At 47.7% G+C, this 20570-nt stretch overlaps 11 protein-coding genes across 11 annotated transcripts; 5 read left to right on the top strand and 6 right to left on the bottom strand.

Moving 5' to 3' along the window:
* Positions 1 to 150: 150 nt before the first annotated feature.
* On the top strand, positions 151 to 1224 carry ATNIH1004_007193 (uncharacterized protein; the record flags this gene model as incomplete). The annotated part of the gene is made up of 1 exon (XM_033571820.1): positions 151 to 1224. One exon carries the CDS (start codon positions 151 to 153, stop codon positions 1222 to 1224), a length of 1074 nt encoding a protein of 357 aa, XP_033425135.1.
* Positions 1225 to 1937: 713 nt separating this feature from the next.
* On the bottom strand, positions 1938 to 2523 carry ATNIH1004_007192 (ankyrin repeat domain-containing protein; the record flags this gene model as incomplete). The annotated part of the gene is made up of 2 exons (XM_033571819.1): positions 1938 to 1990; positions 2064 to 2523. 2 exons carry the CDS (start codon positions 2521 to 2523, stop codon positions 1938 to 1940), a joined length of 513 nt encoding a protein of 170 aa, XP_033425134.1.
* A 156-nt stretch (positions 2524 to 2679) lies between these two features.
* On the top strand, positions 2680 to 3428 carry ATNIH1004_007191 (uncharacterized protein; the record flags this gene model as incomplete). Its single annotated transcript, XM_033571818.1, has 2 exons — positions 2680 to 3101; positions 3146 to 3428. 2 exons carry the CDS (start codon positions 2680 to 2682, stop codon positions 3426 to 3428), a joined length of 705 nt encoding a protein of 234 aa, XP_033425133.1.
* Positions 3429 to 3441: 13 nt separating this feature from the next.
* On the bottom strand, positions 3442 to 3717 carry ATNIH1004_007190 (uncharacterized protein; the record flags this gene model as incomplete). Its single annotated transcript, XM_033571817.1, has 2 exons — positions 3442 to 3489; positions 3550 to 3717. The coding sequence occupies 2 exons, from the start codon at positions 3715 to 3717 to the stop codon at positions 3442 to 3444; spliced, it is 216 nt and encodes a 71-aa protein (XP_033425132.1).
* A 401-nt stretch (positions 3718 to 4118) lies between these two features.
* On the top strand, positions 4119 to 4566 carry ATNIH1004_007189 (Dabb family protein; the record flags this gene model as incomplete). The annotated part of the gene is made up of 3 exons (XM_033571816.1): positions 4119 to 4187; positions 4240 to 4350; positions 4411 to 4566. The coding sequence occupies 3 exons, from the start codon at positions 4119 to 4121 to the stop codon at positions 4564 to 4566; spliced, it is 336 nt and encodes a 111-aa protein (XP_033425131.1).
* A 285-nt stretch (positions 4567 to 4851) lies between these two features.
* ALDH4A1 (Delta-1-pyrroline-5-carboxylate dehydrogenase, mitochondrial) lies at positions 4852 to 5544 on the bottom strand (the record flags this gene model as incomplete). Its single annotated transcript, XM_033571815.1, has 2 exons — positions 4852 to 5338; positions 5462 to 5544. 2 exons carry the CDS (start codon positions 5542 to 5544, stop codon positions 4852 to 4854), a joined length of 570 nt encoding a protein of 189 aa, XP_033425130.1.
* Positions 5545 to 7405: 1861 nt separating this feature from the next.
* Positions 7406 to 8204, bottom strand: ATNIH1004_007187 (uncharacterized protein; the record flags this gene model as incomplete). Its single annotated transcript, XM_033571814.1, has 2 exons — positions 7406 to 7824; positions 7880 to 8204. 2 exons carry the CDS (start codon positions 8202 to 8204, stop codon positions 7406 to 7408), a joined length of 744 nt encoding a protein of 247 aa, XP_033425129.1.
* A 721-nt stretch (positions 8205 to 8925) lies between these two features.
* On the top strand, positions 8926 to 9943 carry ATNIH1004_007186 (uncharacterized protein; the record flags this gene model as incomplete). Its single annotated transcript, XM_033571813.1, has 2 exons — positions 8926 to 8969; positions 9049 to 9943. The coding sequence occupies 2 exons, from the start codon at positions 8926 to 8928 to the stop codon at positions 9941 to 9943; spliced, it is 939 nt and encodes a 312-aa protein (XP_033425128.1).
* A 3348-nt stretch (positions 9944 to 13291) lies between these two features.
* Positions 13292 to 14111, bottom strand: ATNIH1004_007185 (uncharacterized protein; the record flags this gene model as incomplete). The annotated part of the gene is made up of 2 exons (XM_033571812.1): positions 13292 to 13964; positions 14020 to 14111. The coding sequence occupies 2 exons, from the start codon at positions 14109 to 14111 to the stop codon at positions 13292 to 13294; spliced, it is 765 nt and encodes a 254-aa protein (XP_033425127.1).
* A 1785-nt stretch (positions 14112 to 15896) lies between these two features.
* ATNIH1004_007184 (putative amino acid transporter (Mtr)) lies at positions 15897 to 17562 on the bottom strand (the record flags this gene model as incomplete). The annotated part of the gene is made up of 6 exons (XM_033571811.1): positions 15897 to 16000; positions 16152 to 16362; positions 16415 to 16806; positions 16857 to 17048; positions 17099 to 17360; positions 17413 to 17562. 6 exons carry the CDS (start codon positions 17560 to 17562, stop codon positions 15897 to 15899), a joined length of 1311 nt encoding a protein of 436 aa, XP_033425126.1.
* A 624-nt stretch (positions 17563 to 18186) lies between these two features.
* ATNIH1004_007183 (uncharacterized protein) lies at positions 18187 to 19892 on the top strand (the record flags this gene model as incomplete). The annotated part of the gene is made up of 2 exons (XM_033571810.1): positions 18187 to 18327; positions 19707 to 19892. 2 exons carry the CDS (start codon positions 18187 to 18189, stop codon positions 19890 to 19892), a joined length of 327 nt encoding a protein of 108 aa, XP_033425125.1.
* Between the last annotated feature and the right edge of the window lie 678 nt (positions 19893 to 20570).

Below are 20570 nucleotides of genomic sequence, written 5' to 3'. Positions count from 1 at the left end.
TGAAATCTCCCGCGATTGGTGGAATTACTGGGGCCAAATTCCATCGTAAATATTAAATCATCACCAGAATCTGAATCTGACAACCGTCTTACCCCAGGTCGTTGGATGTTTCGATAATAAAACCTCCCGGCTCTACATATAGTCCCCGAAATGAAGTATCGCAGGGTTCTCCCCTGGGCTATCCCGACTATCCTGCTGCTCATCGGGTCCTACTATTTCTACTTTACACACCAGGAGAGTCGCACCATCTCACGGACATGGTACGATAATAATAATCATAATAAAGATATCCCACCCATATGGCCAGATATTCTCAACATTTCAACCCCCTCTCCGTCACTATGGAAGGGGAAAAACGCAACCCGGACGCTGGTAGTAGCCAAACTACAACAGGACGACACCTCATGGGTTGACGAACTCATCCAGAACGATCCTCATCTCACAGGGGCCGTCTACACCGTCGACAAGCACAACGCAACATTGACCGTCCCCGCCAATAAAGGCCACGAGGTGATGGTATACCTGACCTACATCATCGACCACTACGACCGACTCGATGACGTCACGATGTTCATGCACGCGCACCAGATCACCTGGCACAACAACGACTTTCTAGACTCGGATTCGGCGCAGATGGTGCGTCGTTTGAAAAATACCCATGTTCTCCGCAACGGGTACATGAATCTCCGGTGTCATCAGCGGCCCGGATGTCCGGCTCATATCCACCTGACCGGAGGCCAGACAGACGACGAAGTGCATTTCCCCGAGACCGCGGTCATTGGAGACTCGTGGCGGCAGATATTTCCCAACGATCCGGTGCCAGAGGCCTTGTCGCAGGCCTGTTGTGCGCAGTTCGCCGTAAGTTCGGAGCGAATCCGTAGGCTTCCGAGACGGCGTTATGTGGAGTATCGGGAGTGGTTGCTCCGTACTGAGCTGGATGATGGGTTGTCTGGGCGGGTCTGGGAATATCTCTGGCAGTGGTTGTTTACTGGTAGGGGGGAGTTATGTCCGGTGGAAACAACCTGTTATTGTGAGGGGTATGGCATCTGTATGGATCCTGATGAGTATGATCGCTACTATAAGAATCGGGAAGAAGCACGCAAGTTGGAGACGCAATTAGAAGAACTGGAGGGGTCGGATGAAACGGCTGCAGAGCTGAGGAAAAAGATCGATGATTTGCATGGAAAAATGGAGGAGTTCAAGACCAAGGCGGTGGCCGAATAGCGATGGGATGTATATAGTTTGATCTGGCATTGTTGGCATTGGATTGCTTCGAGCGTTTATTTCTGGCTGAACTGTACAGCTGTACATACACATACTGTCATATGGTTTGAAAGTGAATATTCCATGGTCATGGGTATTGGATATTTAGTTGTTCATTTTAAAACTGGGCAGATGATGCTCAATGATCATATGGAGGTACGCAAGTCACCTATGCAACTACTCCCATAAATGCATCATCGGTATCTTCACCAGCTGTTTCTCCCATTAATCCGTATGTCTAGCTTCGCTCTTGAGCTGGTTCGCTCTATTGTCATCTCATCAACCCTTACTCCGGGCCAGAAACCATAGAGCTTGTGCAAGATATTTGGGATCTGGGTCTCGACTCGGGGCCTGCGGGAGATTCGATCGTGTAGACTCTGTTTGCTCCCTAGTAAGTTGCAATCGGCCGCTGAAGAAAGCGCTTGTCCAGAGTAATATCGAAGGTTCCATATAATATTGGGGAAGTTACAGGATTTTATCTAGGGGGGTCGGTTCTTTGCTATGTTCGGATAATTCCGAGAAAAGCAATCGAACATGCTAAAACACAAATTCAGAGCAAGTCTTTAAGGGAGCTTGTTCCATTGTTGCGTAAGGGGCACCTGCAAATCGTATTTCCGGAATCCAGGCAGTGTACACCGCAGTTCTTGTCTTGCCAGCTGTATTCTGTTGGTCCATCAAACGGCTTTGCCTGCAGCTTCTTGCAGGACCCCAATGATCTCATTTCGCACTATTACCTGATCAGCTACTGCCCAAACCTCATACTTCCTTTCTCGGGTCGTTTGGGCCAGATGAGATCTAACGTTTCCTCCATGGAGGGGTGTGCTCCCCTTTGGATTTTTTAGCGCCGACATTGGCGCCTCTGCTGACGAGAAACCGTGCCGCCTTGACCTGCCGCAGGTTTCTGGCTGTAATATGCAGAGCGGTGATACCATCCTTGTGAGCATGGTTCCTGTTGGCACCATGCGCCACTAGGAGGTCTATCAGGTCAGTGTCGATGGGATCACCTCGCACAGAGTCGAAAGCTACTACATGCAACACCGTTTGTCCTTTGCAGTCTTTCAGACCTGCATCTGCTCCAATTTCACATAGGAAGTGGATTGCGAGATTGGAATGGCTACTGCGACATCCCGCGTGACTTGCAACCGCATAATGCAATACTGTCCTTCCCTTGTCTTGGACATTAATAGTGCTGGGATTGCCGGCCAAGAGCAGCTTGAATGTATGTACAACCTGAGGAACAATTTCATCTTCAGGGATCATGTCTTCGTCTTACGGACCAGAGCCCGCGGCAGCCTAGTGGAGTGCTAGACGTCCGTCAATATCACAACACGATACCATGTCTGCAGTCTCAACATCGCTGCCTCGGTGGTCCAGCAGCGCTTGGATCCCCTTCGCATTCCAATGGAAGCTACCATGATGAAGCGCGGTGACGTTCCAAGCACATATCTCTGTTTCTTCGAAACAAGCACCTCCGTTGGAGAAGTGGTTCTCCCTTGCGTGTACATCGGCCCCTTCGTCAATGAGGCGTTATACCAACCTGTAACTGGTCTGGGAGACCACCCGACCGAGAACGGTGTTGAGAGGCTGCGGCGGGCGTCCATTACCACCATCATAGCGCTGGATAATACGGGCGGCACCGAGTGGTTGTGGCGGGGGTTAACTACCATCATCGTGCTCAAGGATAATGCCATCCTCCTGAGCAGAAGCACCACTGTCAAGGAGCAGCTGCATCAGTCTCTCGCTGCGAGCAATGCGGTCGCCAATCCAGTTGTGGCTTTCATGCTCATGCCCATTTCTGTCGTTACTCGAGTGCGAAAAGGAAGCCACAGCGGACAGTAGTACGTGTCTCATTCCAGTAATCCCTGGCGTGAACCATCCCAAGCGAGGTTGACTACCCAGCAGGAAACGCACTATCTCAAGCTGGGCGTACTGACAGGCTTCATTCAGCAGTAGGAATCCGCGCTGGTCAAGCGGCTGTATTATCCAAGCCGGATTGGAATCATAATGATTCAGAAGCACGCGAAGGGCGTCAGTGCTTCTATGCGCAGCAGCAACCCAGAAAGGGCCCTAGTAATACCCCTCTGACGGACCAGGGGCAGCCCTCTGGGTTTTCTCGATATTCGATTCACAATCGCGCCGCCATTGCGCTCAATGATTCTGTTTAACAGTGTAGCGAGTCTACGGTAGGTCAGAGGAACTGGTATCAGAATAGAGGAACTGAGTAAGCTGGAATTGAATGAGCGACTCAGTTATCACACAGAATAACTAGATCCATGCAATACATACACATCCATGTGACCCCGCACCAATAACCGGGTTATCCCGTACCGAGGTCCGAGCCATATGCATAGCAAATTGTTTCCCGTAAGGGGTCTTACCAGGATGGAGTCGTGCGTGTCGAGGAGCTTCGTATCCTGGCCATCGTCCGGACAAATGGGATTCGTTGTACGGCATTGGTTTTTGCCCCTTATTAGTTGTGCTATTCTTGTTTTCTTATCATGGGTAGGTGTGGATTGAGTGTGGCTAATTAAAAAAGAAACAAAGGATAGATAAAGGGAGAATGGATGAAGTATTTGTCTGGCATGAAATGATAGAGGCGCAACTATGTTGGATATAGTGTTGGAAGAAGCGTCGACATCTTGAATCCGCTGGATCATGATGAGAATACCCACGCCAAACAACGAAGCCAAAAGGGGAAAAGCGACGTGGTCAATAGGGGCCGCCCCACGTGCTCAGTATTAATACACAACTCCCTCTATCAACAACGTGGACTATTAATCCTCGCTATAGTATCTGGCAGATCGTGAGGACGGTCTATTCTGCCTACCCTAATTGAAAGATCAAGTCCATCCAATATGCCACCAATCACCCACATTGTCCTCTTCCGGTTCAAGCCGGATACTAGCCGCGACGACATAAATGATGTATCCCCCCTGTAAACATGCCAGGCATGATGACAGATACTAATGAACACAGGCCTGCGATCGTATGCTCAATTTAAAGAACACCTGTCTGCATCCAGTATCAAATAAGCCGTATATCAGATCCTCGTCTGGTGGAGTGGACAACTCAAAGGAGGGCATCCAGGTACGTTATTATTTTGTAACCAAATTCTTGATAATAAGAGCATAGGCTAATGCGAAGTAGCATGGCATGACACATGCTTTTGTGGTTGAGTTTGATAGTGTAGAAGATCGAGACTACTACGTGGAGAAAGACTCTACCCATCACGCATTCATTAAAAGTCTCGACGGGGTTATTGAAAAGGCACAGGCGGTGGATTTTACTGCTGGCGTCTTTTAACACGAGGTGTATATGCTGCTGTTGTGTTTCAACTTCAAAGGGATAAATTGTCAATATAGACTTCAGTAGTATATAGACATCGCCTTATAATAAAACTCCAGAAGGCTGTCATTGTAACCTGGTACTGGATAGCCAACCATGCAAGCTCAAATTCAGCCATTCTTTTTTTAGCGCCTAATCTTGGTTCTTCTGGGGTGGTATGGGGGGATCGAAAGGGATTGAACGCTCATAGTAGTTGCCCATAAAGGCCTCCAGACTTTCATCGGGGCCGCCAATGGTGATGTCCTAAATTCCAGCTTTCAGCGTCGCTAGGAATTCCTCTGCACGGGACTCTTGAAGATATAGCCGAGTGGCAGAGCGCTTCTGGCCTTGGTACTCGAAGGCGCCACGAATGGTATGGTTGACAGTGCTTGGGATGTCGGCGGAGTTATGGATGAGATGGAAATTCTTGCCACTTGTTTCTCCGACTATTCTGGGGAACTCGCGGTAAGTCTTCTTGCCAATGCCCTCGCCAATCTTTGCATAGAGAGACCTGAACACATCTGACGATCTGATGAAATTCAGACCGGCAAAGTCATGATGAGATAGAGCTACGTCTGTAACCTCCTTTGCGTCGCCAGGGACGAACTGGACAACATCAGGAGGCAGACTAGCTTCCAGAAGAATATTGTAAACCAAAGTGCTAGCGTAAATGTTTGATGGTGAGGGCTTCCACAAAACGACATTGCCCATCAACGCAGGGCCAGAGACCAAACTTCCTCCGAGAGCAGTGCTATTTCTATTAGTTTATTCCTTTATCTGATACATTTGACTCCCAATTTTGGTAGATGATTCTTACCTCCACATCCCAAAAGACCCACGTGTTGGTTATCTCTCCAGCAATTCGGCGGCGAACTTGCAGTTAAGCCGGGAGAAATCAGCCAGTTCGGCAGCAGCATCAATCTCAGCCTGCCAGATATTCTTACCTTGACCCAGCATCGTCGCGGCAATCAGCTCGAACCGGTACTCTGCTGCCTTGAGGAAAATGGCTGCTCCACGAATGGTGTGTTCTCCCAATTCTTCTTGGCTTTCAGCGCCGACTCAATGGCCGTGTGAATTTGCTCCTTGGTCGCGAGGGGATAATTGGTGAATGTGTTCGCATGTTCTGCAGGCAATGGTTGATCCCACGATTTGGATGTCTGCTGAACCTTGCCATTTTAGTAAATATTGCTCTGGATTGGTAATTGGGATCGAAGTTTCGTCAGAGCTGCCTCCAGCTTGGCTCGCTCAAGAGAGTTCTTCGGGTATACAACGGCTACATTCCATTCAATTAGTTAAGCTCCTCAGATATGAGCAATTGAGGACAGAAACATACGGTAACTTCATTTTTGCATCAGGAAGTCGGAAAGGAACAGTGACCTTGTGTCGAATCTGGAGCGTGGGAGCTCGGATAGGACGCAAACCACGCCCCAACGAGCGTCCGGATGAAGCCAATCTTGGTACGAGAAGTCTGCTTGAAGCCATTATAAGTGCAGAAGTTTTGATCGAAGGCAATGTAGAGCAGATGGTGCTCGAACTGCAGATGACCCTCTTTTATCCTCTGGGATTCCTCAGTAACTCATCCGATGCTTGAAGCTTCCCCGCATTGATCACGACAGCTATCAGGAAAACGGGAAGGAAGCCCACGCTCAATTCAAATAATTCTGTCCAAGTATTGACACCGTACAGCTTGATAATATGATCTACTCGTCATGGTAACTGTAATAATTAGAAAGCGTTCGCGAGGTTAATGCTTTGTATAGAGCTTCTTGAGACTGTATTGTTGTGATGGACTCCCCACTAACCCAGAGCCTTAATGGGTATCAAACCGATTCTCGCTGGGGACGGTTAGGAGGAGACTTGACTGCTGCAGCTATGTCCGCGACATTAGTGGCCCCAACGGTGACAATTATCGACAGGTTCGTGATGCGGACCGATTTGTGGACACTTTGCTGACATATTATCACAGACCACTGGCCAAAAAAGCGCCTCAGCAGAAACCTCTCCTTCGGAGTTTGCAGTCTCACTTTCGTACCGCTGCCAGACATCCTGGAGGATTATATTCTCTCGTCCTTACGGACTGGTTTGGACGCTATATACAGCGACTATTCCGTCGCCAACTCCACGGAGATAATAGTAAAAGAGACCCAATCCTCTAGTGCTGCCACCATCAGCTTTCTCTGTACTTTCTTGGTAATGTAGCCCTTGGTGTGCGTAAGGCCATTCGCTTGGCACAAGTATTTGGTTGTCCAAGTCCTACTGATCCCACCATCGCCGCGAATTATCTCTCCTTTCGCCTACCGGTGTAGGAGCTGCAGCAGCACATCTCCTGCGGGATGCAGTCACAATCCACGGAACCTTTACGCTACTGCAGTGGTTCTCCGATGGCATTTTTAATAGTCTAACCAACCACCCGTGCTCTAAGATCATTATCACGCAGATGATAGTGCCCTTCTGTCTCAGCTGGCCGCTACACCTTTGCATTGCCTTAGTCTGGATCTGTACAACCGCCAATATCCAGCACGTTGGTCCGATAGATTTGCGGCTATCTGGAGATATTTACCATCCGCGACAGTCATACGATGTGTGCGGATTATTCCTGCGTTTGGACTTAGGTGTCTTACCAACATAGGTTCGCATTCAGCCTTTCATATTCAAGAAGGCACATTACAACATGAATTGCATACGCAACAGAAAATCCAGGTTGATTTTAAATTAATCCAATGTTAAATGGAACTGATTCCGAATCCTTGGTTTACAGTACAACAAAGTCAAATCGACTCAAAGTGTAATAATTTCCTCTCTCATACCTCACCATAACTCATGCGGTATCTTTGCGTAAACCGATTTCGGCAAGACCAGAGTCCCGGTTTATTATAGAATTAAATAGTCCATAGGGCAGAAATGTATTGCAGAACCAACTGAGAGTAGAAGCTGCTCCGCGTCGAATGAAAACGCTGTCAGCGCTGAGAACGTCGTTGACCAAGTTCTTCGCTGCTACATCGACATCTTGTTTGTTGGGGTGTACCAGGACCTTCTTGTGGCGATCTATGACAGCCGATATCTTCCGGTAATATGAGTTCTCGGGCAGCTCGAGGTCCTCTATATTGGCGGGGTCGTTTCCGCTTGTTTGAACGCCTCCGAGAATGACTGTGACAACCCGTACGCCGAGAGGCGCCATCTCGAGACGCAGAGTCTCTGAGAGCCGCGTTGTAGCACATCTAGAGCTACTGTATATGCCTACATCGGAGTAAGCCCAAGAACTTAGAAGCCCCGCAGATGAGTCTGAACGAACCTGCCCATGCAAAAACCATTTCACCAGATACCGAACTGATATTGCAAAGAACTCCTTTGGCCTTGATGAGCATCGGTGCAAATGCTTGCGCCATAGCAAGAATAGCCCAGACATTAGTATCGTATAGCTTCTTAGCGTCGTCGATTGATGCATCTAAAAGCGGCATGACGGTGCTGACACCAGCGTTGTTGACTAGGATATCGAGTGACCCTCCTGTGTGTTTCTCAACGGCTTTCGCACATTGGCCAATAGATTCGTCCGACGTGACTTCAAGTTCGAGGACCTCTATGCCTTCTATTTCGCCCAGAGCTCCAGCCTTGGCCATGTTACGTACCGTCGCGAAGACCCTAAAGCCTCTAGCACAGTAAACCCTTGCCATTGCCGCTCCAAGTCCGCCATAGCTGCAACCGGTAATCAGAACCGTCTTCTTGGGCATTCTCTTACTGGAGGTACAGGGAGATTGTGAAGTCGATAATGTGAGCTGAGTTGGAACCAGGGCAGGAGACGCAGGCAAAGGCCTCATTTATATACAAGGCCAGGTTCGAGCTTGGAAAGCCCCAACAGCCCCATCAGTGGGCAAACGGACTTCGTGCAGCCAAATCCGCCGGTATGACTCGGAGTGTCCGGTAATAAATTTATAGTTATTACTAGGCCTGGTTACGCAGTACAAGGTTAGAACTGTTTTTTAACTCCCACCATATGTAAATGGAATTCCTACTATCTGGCAGTGAGGAACCGTGCATATAGAGATATTAAAGCCCTTACTAGGCTAACTTATACGGAGTGATAATAGATATGTCAAGCACAAGTTTTCATCTGAAAATAACGGAGATAATAGTATCAACGCCAAGACTTTCTCAATCCCCACGGACAGTAAGCTGACACGGAGGTAATTCCGGTGGGATTTCCTCCGCTCTCTGGGTATCTCTCAAGCTCGCCCACGTCTGTCCGTCACTTCTTAGACTTTCTTGCATAACCTGCGCTACTGGTTCCACCTACTGATATTATGGAGAGGACGAGACCGGGCCTTGGCTACTCCAGCACATATGGCCAAGCTTGCATGCAATGTTACAGGGCAAAGTGCCGGTGTGTGCGTAATCCAGGTGGTGATGGCTGCGAAAGGTCAATATCTCCTACTGATGCACGATATATGACTGATATTTTCGCAGATGTTTTCGTCTCAAGAAAAAGTGCCAGCCATCAGACTCAGTTCGCAGGCGTGATACTCAGAGAGCTGAAGATTTCGATACACGAATCGCCCAGCTGGAAGGCAAGATGGAAACCCTGTTAGCCGCAATGCAATCTGTCGTCAGCTCCCCCGGATCTTCGGTCGAAATTCCTCAGATCCTCAACGAAGAGAATATTCCACCATCCATGTCTACCTCGAAGAGCATTCTTGTAAACACAACGAGCACCAACTTGAGCTTCAGCGAAGGACCATTTCCCACGGCACCGCCACATATAAATTCGTTTTCTCCGTCTCACCATCATTCACTAAATTCTTCTGACATATCCTTGAGTGAAGCAGAGGAGTGCCTCAATTTCTTCCGATCCCGGATGCTGCCATGCTTCCCTTTTATCAACCTTGGCCCAGACATAACAGCCTGGCATCTGCGCCAAGACAGGCCGTTTCTATTCCAAGCCATCGTTACCGTTACCACATTCTCGACACAGAAAAAGCTGGCTCAAGCCGAAGAGCTGAAGCGCCTCCTATTCACGTCTGCTCTGCTCAATGTCCAGTCAAATATCGATCTGCTGCTTGGATTACTAACGTACCTAGCATGGAGTACGGACGCCTTTCTTGGCAGAGCAGATCTCGTCTCTCGCCTCATGATGCTCGCCATTTCACTAGTATATGATATGCGATTGTTCAATCGGTCCCCGCCAGACGTGGAGATCATGATGATTATCACTCAGGGACGGGCTGACGAAAATGATCAGAACACTAGCAAGGAAACAGCCAAAGGCTTCATGGAAAAGCAGAGAGCAGTGCTGGCATGTTTCATTTTGAGCTCCAAGTGCGCAAGGGAATCCCTGTTTCTGTCATATATTTTGACACCATAGTTGTTCTTTGAAGCCAGTCTAACTAACTATATGTGCTGCTAGTATTTCATCCCACCTTGGGCGCCAAGATGCTCTACGATGGACGCCTCAGATGGAAGAAGCGCTTCGCGTCATTGCAATGAATAAGTCATGCCTAACAGACGAGGCGTTCGCAACACAAGTACGCTTGCAGATCCTAAAGCAAAGAGCGGCTTACATCCGGCAGCAGAATGAGACAGATCGAGCATGCGCAACAGCTTCCGAGACTGCCTCAGTTCCCCACTTGTTGTATCTTAAAACACTACGAGCGCAGCTGCATGAACTTATATCATCGTTCCCCACAGATCTCCACCAAATAGGCGAGTTATTCCCAGGCAAATACCCTGGTAGGTTATTACTAGTACGTGAGTGCTGACATCTAGGCGTGGGCGAAACCCAGCCATAGTGTGTAGATATCCTCATTACACACGCACAATACGTCGAACTATATATAAACCAGCTGGCTTATTCGATAAGCCGGGACTCACCACTTCTCGATCTGACAGGGCAAAGAAGCGATGGTAGGCTTTTACCTGGGTTTGAATGCCTCCAATATTTGTGGCAGTCTGTCGAAAGCATCAAATCGTGGCTGGACAAATTCTACAGAATTTCTCCTCCGAAAATTGTCGGTCTTCCCTTTCATTTTTGGTCACAGATGATTCTGTGTGTCACGGTTTTGAAGTATTTGTCGACGCTTGAACACCCGGCTTGGGATTGCCAAGCGGTGCGGAACACAGTTGACCTAATATCGACAATAGACTGTATGCTTCAGAAGCTTGATCTGAGCAGCCAGGAACCATATCTTCAGTGCAACGACAATTTATTACAGCTTTTATCTAAGCTTTTAAACAAGTGTCGGGTGTGGGCTGAAGCTCGGTGGAACATGGCTTCTCAGATACAGGACTTGGAGACGGGGCCACGCCGGAGTGCCGACCCTGACACAACCAATCATAACAACTACATGCCAGACATAGATCAAATGGTCTGGATGCAATCAATGGATTTGGGAAGTGATCAGTGGTTTGAAGAAGTACTGAAAGTTCCTGCAAATTTTGACTAGAGTGTCAGCCGAGAATCAACATTATTTGTCTTATCGCGACAGCATCGATTACGCTGAAAGCAACACTACATATCTAAAAAGTCATTTGATGATTTGATTTGATTTCGTCAGCTATGCAGCTTGCGTCCTAGCGACTTCCAGCTCCCGTCTACGTACATGAAACAGTACGGAGGCGGACACAAAAAGTTCTGGCAGACGCTAGTATTAGTGCGTATGCTAGTATAATTGATACTCTGTAGAAAGCGAAAAGATTGGGATTTATTTGGCGCCGAATGCAAGCCTGTCAAAATCCTGGACCGGGTATTAAGATTGTCTCGGCTTCAAGATGTACCAAACAGCTCTAGGCGCAGATTAATAGAATAAAATGGAACCCTCAATATGAGATCGTTGGATGAATAGAGATTGATGTGGTAGCCATCTTGGCTTAATTGACGCAGATGGCAGTGCTGGATGTGGCTAAGTTCCAGCTGAATGCCCAACTTAACCTTCTACTTGGACAGCCAATCAGGATAAGATTGGTATGAAGGTACTTGTCAGAAATGTGTAGATAATTCTATGAGAGTTTGAATATTCTCCGAATTCGTTTTGATGTGTGTTGTGATTACCCCTCTTTCTTATATAGCCACGTCACTTTATAACTTCACATTATGGCACAATATGAACTAGTTATATCCTGACACTACTACTTGTTTCCGAAGAATCATGGTTGAAGTGGCGTAGTACCGGAAAGAGCAAAACTAATAGTATCACGGAATACATAGATGCTCACTTTACAGTAGAATTGGATACATTAGTGCCCCAAATTTACGATGTTCTGTCTAGTATCATTAACATGACTGGTCCCACATATATGACGGACGATTGTAAAGCCTAGTGCTCTCCAAATATGACCTCATATTCCTGTCACTTTCATCGTCATTAGACTACCAATTGTACAACCCTCGGGAAATGTACCTTGGCATTCGAGATAGCAGGATGCAGTCCGCTCTGGAGAAGAGTGGCAGTGCCTTGCTTGGAAAATCATCACATGTGCCATGTCCCGCGGCGTACCATCTGCCACAGCAGCGTCAATCATGGTGTCCACAATCACAGCAAACATCGCGGCGTCGAACCGGCCACGGCTGTGGTAGTATTCATTAATCCGGGGTGGATGTGGACTGTTCTGCCTATTTTCCTGAAGATCGAGTGTGTGATTTGTAGGTATGCCTCTAGTACTGCAGGTTCTGAGATTACAATTGCGTAAGTGACTACGAAACCAAAGCAGAAATGCTAGGTAGAGTACGAATAACCCACTCCCACCCACTAGAATTACCGGATGTAGTTACGTTGCCATTCAATGTGATCTCGATCTTCTGCCGTGTCCAACCTGCACCGACGCTGATCAACAATTTGACCGCAAGAGCATCCCGAAAGTCAGGCAATACTGCCTCGATGTGACTGGGGTCGTGCAAGAATCAACATATCAGAACCTTGTACGGCCTGCACGTTACTGTTCCTGAAAACGAGAAGTTTTGGTGAATGCTGGGCGAATTCCGTGGCCAATCGCCACTCTGAGGTACGACTCTCTAGACAGGCGATCTACCGGGCCAAGGGCAAAGTATCATAGTTATCTTGAGAAACATTAAGCAGACTTTTGAGGACTGCAGTCCCCAGATTTCTTGTAATAAGTTAAGAAAATCCACAAGCTACTTGTTGATGTGTACGAACCACAGCAGGATGCAAAATGTGCTCATTGTTTTCGCACCGCTCATAACTCAGATAATCGGATGGAGTACTTCTATGCTATCAAGGAAAGAGATGTCATAGATAACTCGTGAGTTATCAACATGTCAATGATAAATAAATAAAAATTTTGTCAGAAAAATGTCTCTATCAAGGTAGCACTACTAGTGTTGTCGGAAGCCCGCCCGAGTTGGTAAGATAAGGTTAAGTGGCATCTGGCCCCGGCGATGACAGCAAGTTCTTGAACTACTTGAAGACGCGGTATTCATTTTAATCTGCGGATTACAGATACAGCCTTAGATAGTTTACTACTTCATCTTAGTGTTAGAAGACCAGCAGCTATGTAGCGACCTCTGTAGCTAAGGCTTCGAGTATAAGGGTGAGATCAAGATAAAAGCTAAGAATTCATTTCTTGTCATAATAGAACTATGTAGAAAAAGTAACAAGTGATTTAAGTCTTCTTATGAACTCCAGTTTCAACGCTTTGTGCTCATCGACCGTTCTCGACATAGCATTGCGATTCTCAATCGCTTGCCGGAGTAGATAGGCTATCCCACATGTTGAGCACTTGTAGACCTCGGATCACCATCAGGACCCTTCAGCTGTAACAAGCTAAAGCTGACTTCATCGGCCATTCCATGAAGTTGTCCAAAATCAACCGGCACCGTGGGCAACCCGCAAGTGACACGCTGTTGATGCCACTGATAAACAGCCAGCACACTTGCTTCGTTATGGCTCGCTAGGAATAAATTTACAGATGGAAACTTATGGCCATTCTTAACTCCAAACTCTTCAATCTCCTGTCTCAATGCACCTTGGGCAATGCCACTATAGGCTTCGTCAGTGGCCTCTTTTTTGTTGTGGATAAGGGACCGTTCTTCAGAGGTTATGTATGCGCCGCGTACTAGCTTCAGACCTAGAGTGAAGCCTTCCTCGCTTGGTGCAGCGAGATCCTTTGCCAGGGTGTACGAAGTGCTTTTGAGATAGGCTTGGTAGGTATTAAACACATGAGCGTAGCCATCTCGGTTGAATTTTCGCATGAGCTCGAGCGCCATATTGTGGATGCCTCGTTGGAAATGCTGCGACTCCGCGTCAACCAGGATGCGGACATTACGGTCCTTGTATTTTGTGCAGATCTCACCCAGTGCATCAATCATCTGTTGTGATGGGATCTCTCCTGCGGAAAATGCTTGCGTTACAGATGGTCCGGTCCCAGTCAGTCTAAATGATGAGCCATCAGAATTGCAGGCATATTATGAACGAGGGGGGATCATACTTAACCGGTAAGTAATCACCTTTATCAAGCAGTTTGATAGTCTTTACTGTCCCCTCTCTCCAGGCTTCGATATGTGGGCAATGCGTGTCCATTAGTTGACCTTGCTCTGCGGCTTGTGGATTGACACCTAACACATGGCTGGTGTTCGTTTGACTATCGAACACGGTCTCCTTTGCGTAAGTCATGATAACTCCTTCTAGGCCTAAATCTCTGAGTTGTTGAATGGCTTCTTTCGTCTCTTGTCCTGTTTCCCCAGCACATAATTGCTTGTAGAAGGTCGATTTAAGGATCGCATGGAGGACGGGGTTCCTGTCCACATCCAGAAAGAACCATTTACGAGGTTTGCAGAGGAAACACAAGATCGAAAGAGAAGGGTGAAGTAAATAAGGGTTTGAAGACATAGTGGAAACCAGGAGCGACCGAAGCAGCATGCCAGTCGGCAGTACCGAGAGAGGAGAATAAATCATTTTAGGCACACTTTTGCTGGTAATCACCCTAGCAGTCGAGTTGAAGCGTGTATTCGGCAAGTCTCCATGGTAAGTGCTGAGAAGTGGGACTTCGATGGATCTCGAGACCGATGTCCTCAGTCTCACGGGGTGATGTGTAGATCTAGATACGAGAGGAACCATATTAGCGATCGAGTGGCGCACAGTGAGAACAGTATTGGTATAACCTTGCTGCAAAATTTATAGCGACTTTATTTATGGTCAGACTTTCCTACTTATCAACCCGTGGCCAAATACACGTTCAGCAGCTGTTTGCCTTCTATCGGCACAGTTCCCGGAATTATACTTGATTGGAAGTCAATGTATATCTCTCCGCGTGGTCATCAGTCTAGCACCTCTCAGATGACTCTCTACGATCCTCGCGTCAATGATTAGCTTGTTCCTTCGAGCAATGTTTACACAGATCGATAGGAATGTTCTCCGCAGGTCCCAACTCAAGACTCGGCCTCGATGCCGATGCCATTCCACAGCGAGGGCTCACTTTCCCATACTGGACAGACATAACGCACCAGTTCCATTTTGACTGCTATAGTCTCCGCCCTGTTTAGTAATACAAAAGATGAAACACTCTTGTATATTAGCCGTCTTCCAATGCTTATTTTCCCTCTGATTAATCACGTCAAAGGAAGCTGCCATCTCTTCAGCTTTAGTACTCGACAGAAAGTATACTGCTGTCAAAGGCATAAATGAGTTTGCAGTCGGAGCTGCGGGAGTGAATAACCCAAGTCCTCATCGCTGTGTCACTGCTTGGTGCTCAGAGAAGTTATTGCTGTTAATGTCGTAGTATTGAGGAGGAGCAGCATGGGCTGGTCTTCTTGTGCCAGGAAAATAGACGACGTGGACTCATCTCGAAACACATTAAATTTTGGATAGCATTATATGAGAGACTACTTCCCGTGGTTGTTTAAGAGATAATGCCATCTTTTCTTAAATCCAGGTAGCTAAATTTCTCAAGAGAATCCAGTTTCTGATAATAGAGCTATATCCCATCAAATAGCAGCACAAATCGGAAGAGTCGTTCCCTCAACATAATTTGATAGCTTGGTTTTGATGCTTTACGAATCTCTATCTGAAATAATGATAAGGAGTGTGTCTACATTGACCAGTTTATTCTATCGCATGAAAATTTGTCAGCCTCTCATTGTTCGAAGAAACTATTCGGCTTTCTTCCCTATGCCGCACACGAGTTTAGGGTTAAGTTCAATGAATCAAGTTTATCTGTGCATCTTCCAATTGGATTACAACCATAGTAAAATGAGAAGGTGTATAATTTGGGATAATATAGCTTTAGTCAATATAGTGACTGGGGCTCAGAAAGGATGGGTAAACTCCAATGGACAGAACTCTCATACCCTTGATATAGATCATGCCTCACAGGAGAATCGCAGATGGTGGTTGAAGACTTTTCACAGCCTCAGGCAGAGTTTGAATTGTCAGCGCATGACCAGGAAGCTGAGCCACCTGATGCCTTGTAGCTTTCGATAATGCCAACAACCGAGCCATAGGTGCCAGAAATCATAAGATATGTACCAGATACAATAACAAAAACGCACCAGCAGACCATCAAAGTCCATCTGAGACTTCTCTCCACCTTCCCTTTGCTCCAGTTGTCATAAAGCCACATACAACCCATCGGCTGGAATGACATGAGAGTTCCGAGAAGCGCACCGATCAACGATACAAGACCGCCAAAAATGGGGATGGCACTGGCAATAATGTAAGCTATGATGGCAATGAACAAAGTACAGCCGAGCCAGGTTCCCCAGTGTGTGAATGTATTGGCGGTCAAGTGTCTGGAGCCTCGAAGAACACGGACAAATATGTATTTCCCCGCAATCTGTGAGCCTGTTAGTTTTCTGTATGTCGGCATCAGGGTGGCACACACTTACGTGTATGACAAGGGTAGTAGTCACTATCAATCCTGGAAGAGCGAAGCCATAAGAGACCTTCTTCACGGTTGGACCAGCGGAGCCAAGGGCGGGTGAAGCGACATAGGACCCGCAGTAGTAGTATACTACGCACCCAATTGAAATGTAGATGGCAGTCACCCCACTCTGACAGACTATGAGTGACCGTGCGTAATATTTTGGATCACGCATTTCAGAAACAATGGGGAAAAATGCCGGTGTACCCGCGTAGGCGAAGACTATGGTGGAAACCGCAGAAACGGCATCAGTGAAACTGGGATTGTTGACTATCTTATAGTCAGACACCCAGATTCCGTCTTGCGGCGCAGCAGCTGGGCGGTCTTGGATACCAGCGGCGACAGTAACGGTGAAGACTGTAGAAAATGTCAAGTCATATCTGTGAAGGTAAAGAAATGAAACCCACTCGCTGTGAGTATACACGACAGTCCAATCCATGCGAGCCAGCTGATACGGCCCAGCGTACGGATGCTACCAAGGACGAAACCTATAATCGCGGCTGCAGCAACAAAGACGGCAGTACATGTACCGTGAGTTGAGACTGCGTTCAAGCCAATCGAGATACCGAGCATACCAGAGCCCGCAACAAAAGTCCAGTCTCATCCGAGTTAGCAATTGAACACCTACGAAACCCGAGGACACGCGTACAAAGGCAGAATGTAATCCCTAGAAACTCACGGCCAATCCTGCCGAACATCAATTCACCCGCGTCATCGATACCATACACCGCGCGATGGCTCAGTTTAAAGACACCGACCATGTAATCCGACCACGTTGTGATGACAGCAATAGCACACAGGCAGATCACGCCTGGAACTAACCCTAGAGCATCAAAGGCAGCGGGGATTGAGAGGACGCCAAGGCCGATCTGAGTCTTCATCATAAGGGCAACTGTCCCAAGCCATCCCACCTAGGAGCCTGTTGGTTTGCACGATATCATGGGCTTTGGAAGGATTGCATACATTGCGATAGTTGGGGCCTTCCTCTGTGATTTCTCCAAAGACGGCATCATGCTTGTAGGCTGGGGCATTGTGGATCTCGCCCACCTGCCGCGAGTCCATTGGGCCCAGCTCATCAGAGACGAATTTGCTTTCTGTTGTTTCCGAAATCATCGTTGATGGTGGAAGTAGAAGTAGCAAGTAATAAGACCACAAGGATCATGGTCCCATTTTAACTAGTCCGGTGTCCCCGTTACCTTAAGTCTATGTGACAGGTCCATCCGCCATTGGGGGTACCTACTTGTGCCACGGCACTACGTCATGATAGTTGCAGCCAGCCTTTCTCCTCGAAAGGTGCTTTATCAAACTTTCAACGACCCATTCGAGGTATCCTGAAAGGGCCAAGTGGGGATTTTGCCACTAGGTTTCGCGAGATAGGCTAGGAAGTCTGACGGATGAGGAAACGTTCAATCAAATGCTTAGCTTTGAATGGAGCGGGTCCACTCGGGAAGAGAACCATGTCTTATCCTGCGACCTTATGGATATCGGGTTCTCAAGCGATGCGGGGAAGCGCCGTCTATCTCTCTTCTGCTCTCAGTACAGTATCCCACCTGACATGAGACTACTGAAATTGGAATCCTTCTATAATTCGGATGACGTTTTGAGTGCATTTCATGACATACCAAATTGCTCTCATGGCGCGTATCCCGAGATTCAAGCTTCTCCCAGTACTAGTTTTGCCTCCGAGAGCCAATTTCACTAATTAGAGTACGGAACGAATCTAACCCGCACCACCCAATGTGGGGTGGAGGCCACGTGAAAGCTGACGCAGCAGCTGAAGACGTGCTAGAAATCACTGACTTGAAGCTTCTGGATTTATGCACAGAGTCAGGCACTGCGACCTGGGAGAAACGAGGCAGCTGGAGCACAATTAACCTGGTATGAGTTCTTAGGACCTATCTGATCGTTTCGTGGTCTGCGAGACCGATTTAAAGTGCCATGCTGACTCCGACCAACTTCGGATCCGCACCATACTCGATATCCAAACGCCTGCCCCGAAATCGAAAGGCACCGGGTGTGGGGACGAGGTAGACAAATCACCATGGTCCTACTGGATATCACCGGCGCATACGCCAACGTGTCTCACCTGCACTTAATTTGGAACCTCTGGGCAGCCCACTTGGGGCGCTGGCCCGTTGGCTGTGGTCGCTTTTACTAACCGACGAACAATGATTAAGTCCTTAACTATTTGTGTTCTCTTCGGCACTAACACGGGAATCCTGCAGGGATCACCGATTTCTCCTATTCTCTACCTTCTCTACAACTACCCACTGCTGCGCGCCTGCAATGTGGGCTGCCCGAAGGGGACTGACGACGCCTTCGGTTGAGTAGACGATATCTGCGCCATTGTAGAATCTGATTGTTAAGCTACTAGGCTCCTAGAGAAGATAATAAGCAAAGGGTAGGCAGAACAGCATGCTTCGAAATTCAACCCAGATAAATTTGAAGTATTTATTCCCGCAACTCAAACAAAGAGATAAAGGAGGATAACGGGGTGTTCCAGGAGCCCGACGACTTATAGGGGGTCCAAAACAACAACATGCCACTGACCATTCCAGACACGTAGAATTCAATCCAATCCAATCCACAAAATTCTATTGGCCTGTTGCAGCCCGACTATTAAAGCGTCTAGCTATGTAAGGGCTTCCCTAATGAGGCAAGATTCCACAAAAGGCGGTAGCAAATGCCCGCTAAATTGCAAGCGACAAGGGAAAATCAGCGTATCGTTATAAAATGCAATATCCCACATCTAAGACATCGAAAAGCAGTGTTTCCACTATCTTGCCAACCGCAGTTGCGCTGTGGCCCTGCATCATAGGCACCTCGTCCCCTGCTCCAACATATTGTCGTGTTTACCTCCTGATTCGTCCTCGTGCCGGGTTGACTCCTGCCCGTGGGTATTTGGGGCCTCTAGTAATAGTCTTCAGCATCCAATTCCATGGCTGCGAGGCCTAACAAGTCGTGGTTTCAGGGCCGTTCCCAGCCGTTGCGTCAGGCTGTATATGTACGAACTTCCTAAGGGCACCGGTGAGCACCATATCGGAGATTGTACAGTTCCAGGATAGCACCTTGATGGGTGCCAGTGAACGTGCAAAACACATATTTTCCTGCGTGGGGCGCACGCAAGTGCAATGGAAACTTGGTCAATTCCTCAACCATAGCTACTACATGATTGATATCACCAAAGTCGATCCCCGGATCAACGAGCTGATCCACTACTCTCCCTGACAACGTCGGCCGTTAATCTCCAGACGTAGGCATCCATTGTTGATATTGGCCCGACAAAGGGCCAACTTCGAGCTCTATGGACCCAAATTATCCAACAGGACGCTTCTGACTTTTCAGAGGAAGATGCATTTTTCGAGGTTGGAGGCGACTCCATCACAGCCCTGGATCTGGCGACCGCATCTCAGGCCCAGGGGATCCTTCTCACCATGGAATAAATCTTCATTCATGTCATCTTGGAAGAGAGGGCACGAGAAGCTCTTGCTAGTAGAACTAGACAAGAAAATAATGCGGGAAGCACTTGAGCCATTTGGATTACTGCGTGCAGACATCCCTGTCCCTGACTAGATCCAGGCGTTTGGCAAGGCATGCGGCTTACCTGCGGACCGAGTGGAGAATGCATATCCGTGTACGTCGATGCAAGAACCCTGGTGACGCTATCTGAAGGAAATGAAAATCTGTCTGTGCGACGGTTTGTTTACAAGCTGTCCGACGACTTTCCTCTGGATCGATTCCAACAAGCCTAGGCTGCCACTGTTCGTACGAATCCAGTCCTGCAGACCCGAACCTGTCACCTGGAGGGAGAACTCTGTGGAGTACCTCTGCTACGGATATGGCTTGATTTTTCGAGCAAGATGCAAATCATCTGATAAAGTTGGGTGACCAGTTTATCCAATGCTCTCAAACCCAGTATCAACGCCCTCGTGACTTGGATACAATAGTGGTTGTGCCAACTCCAATATCTAATAGTATATTCCACTATTCCCTTCGCCACATATAAATGGGAACCATAGAGATAGCTTGGTTATAAAATAAATCGTTCTTTATATGAATAGTATGCTGCTTCTCCTTGGACATATTTCTGTGGTCAATGGCCATAATCCCGGATCTTTGAA

The sequence above is a fragment of the Aspergillus tanneri genome (genome assembly GCF_003426965.1).
Source record: "Aspergillus tanneri strain NIH1004 chromosome Unknown AapTan_7_pilon_pilon_pilon, whole genome shotgun sequence".
NCBI classification, from domain to species: Eukaryota; Fungi; Ascomycota; class Eurotiomycetes; order Eurotiales; family Aspergillaceae; genus Aspergillus; species Aspergillus tanneri.
This window is presented reverse-complemented; position numbering and strand designations above follow the sequence as displayed.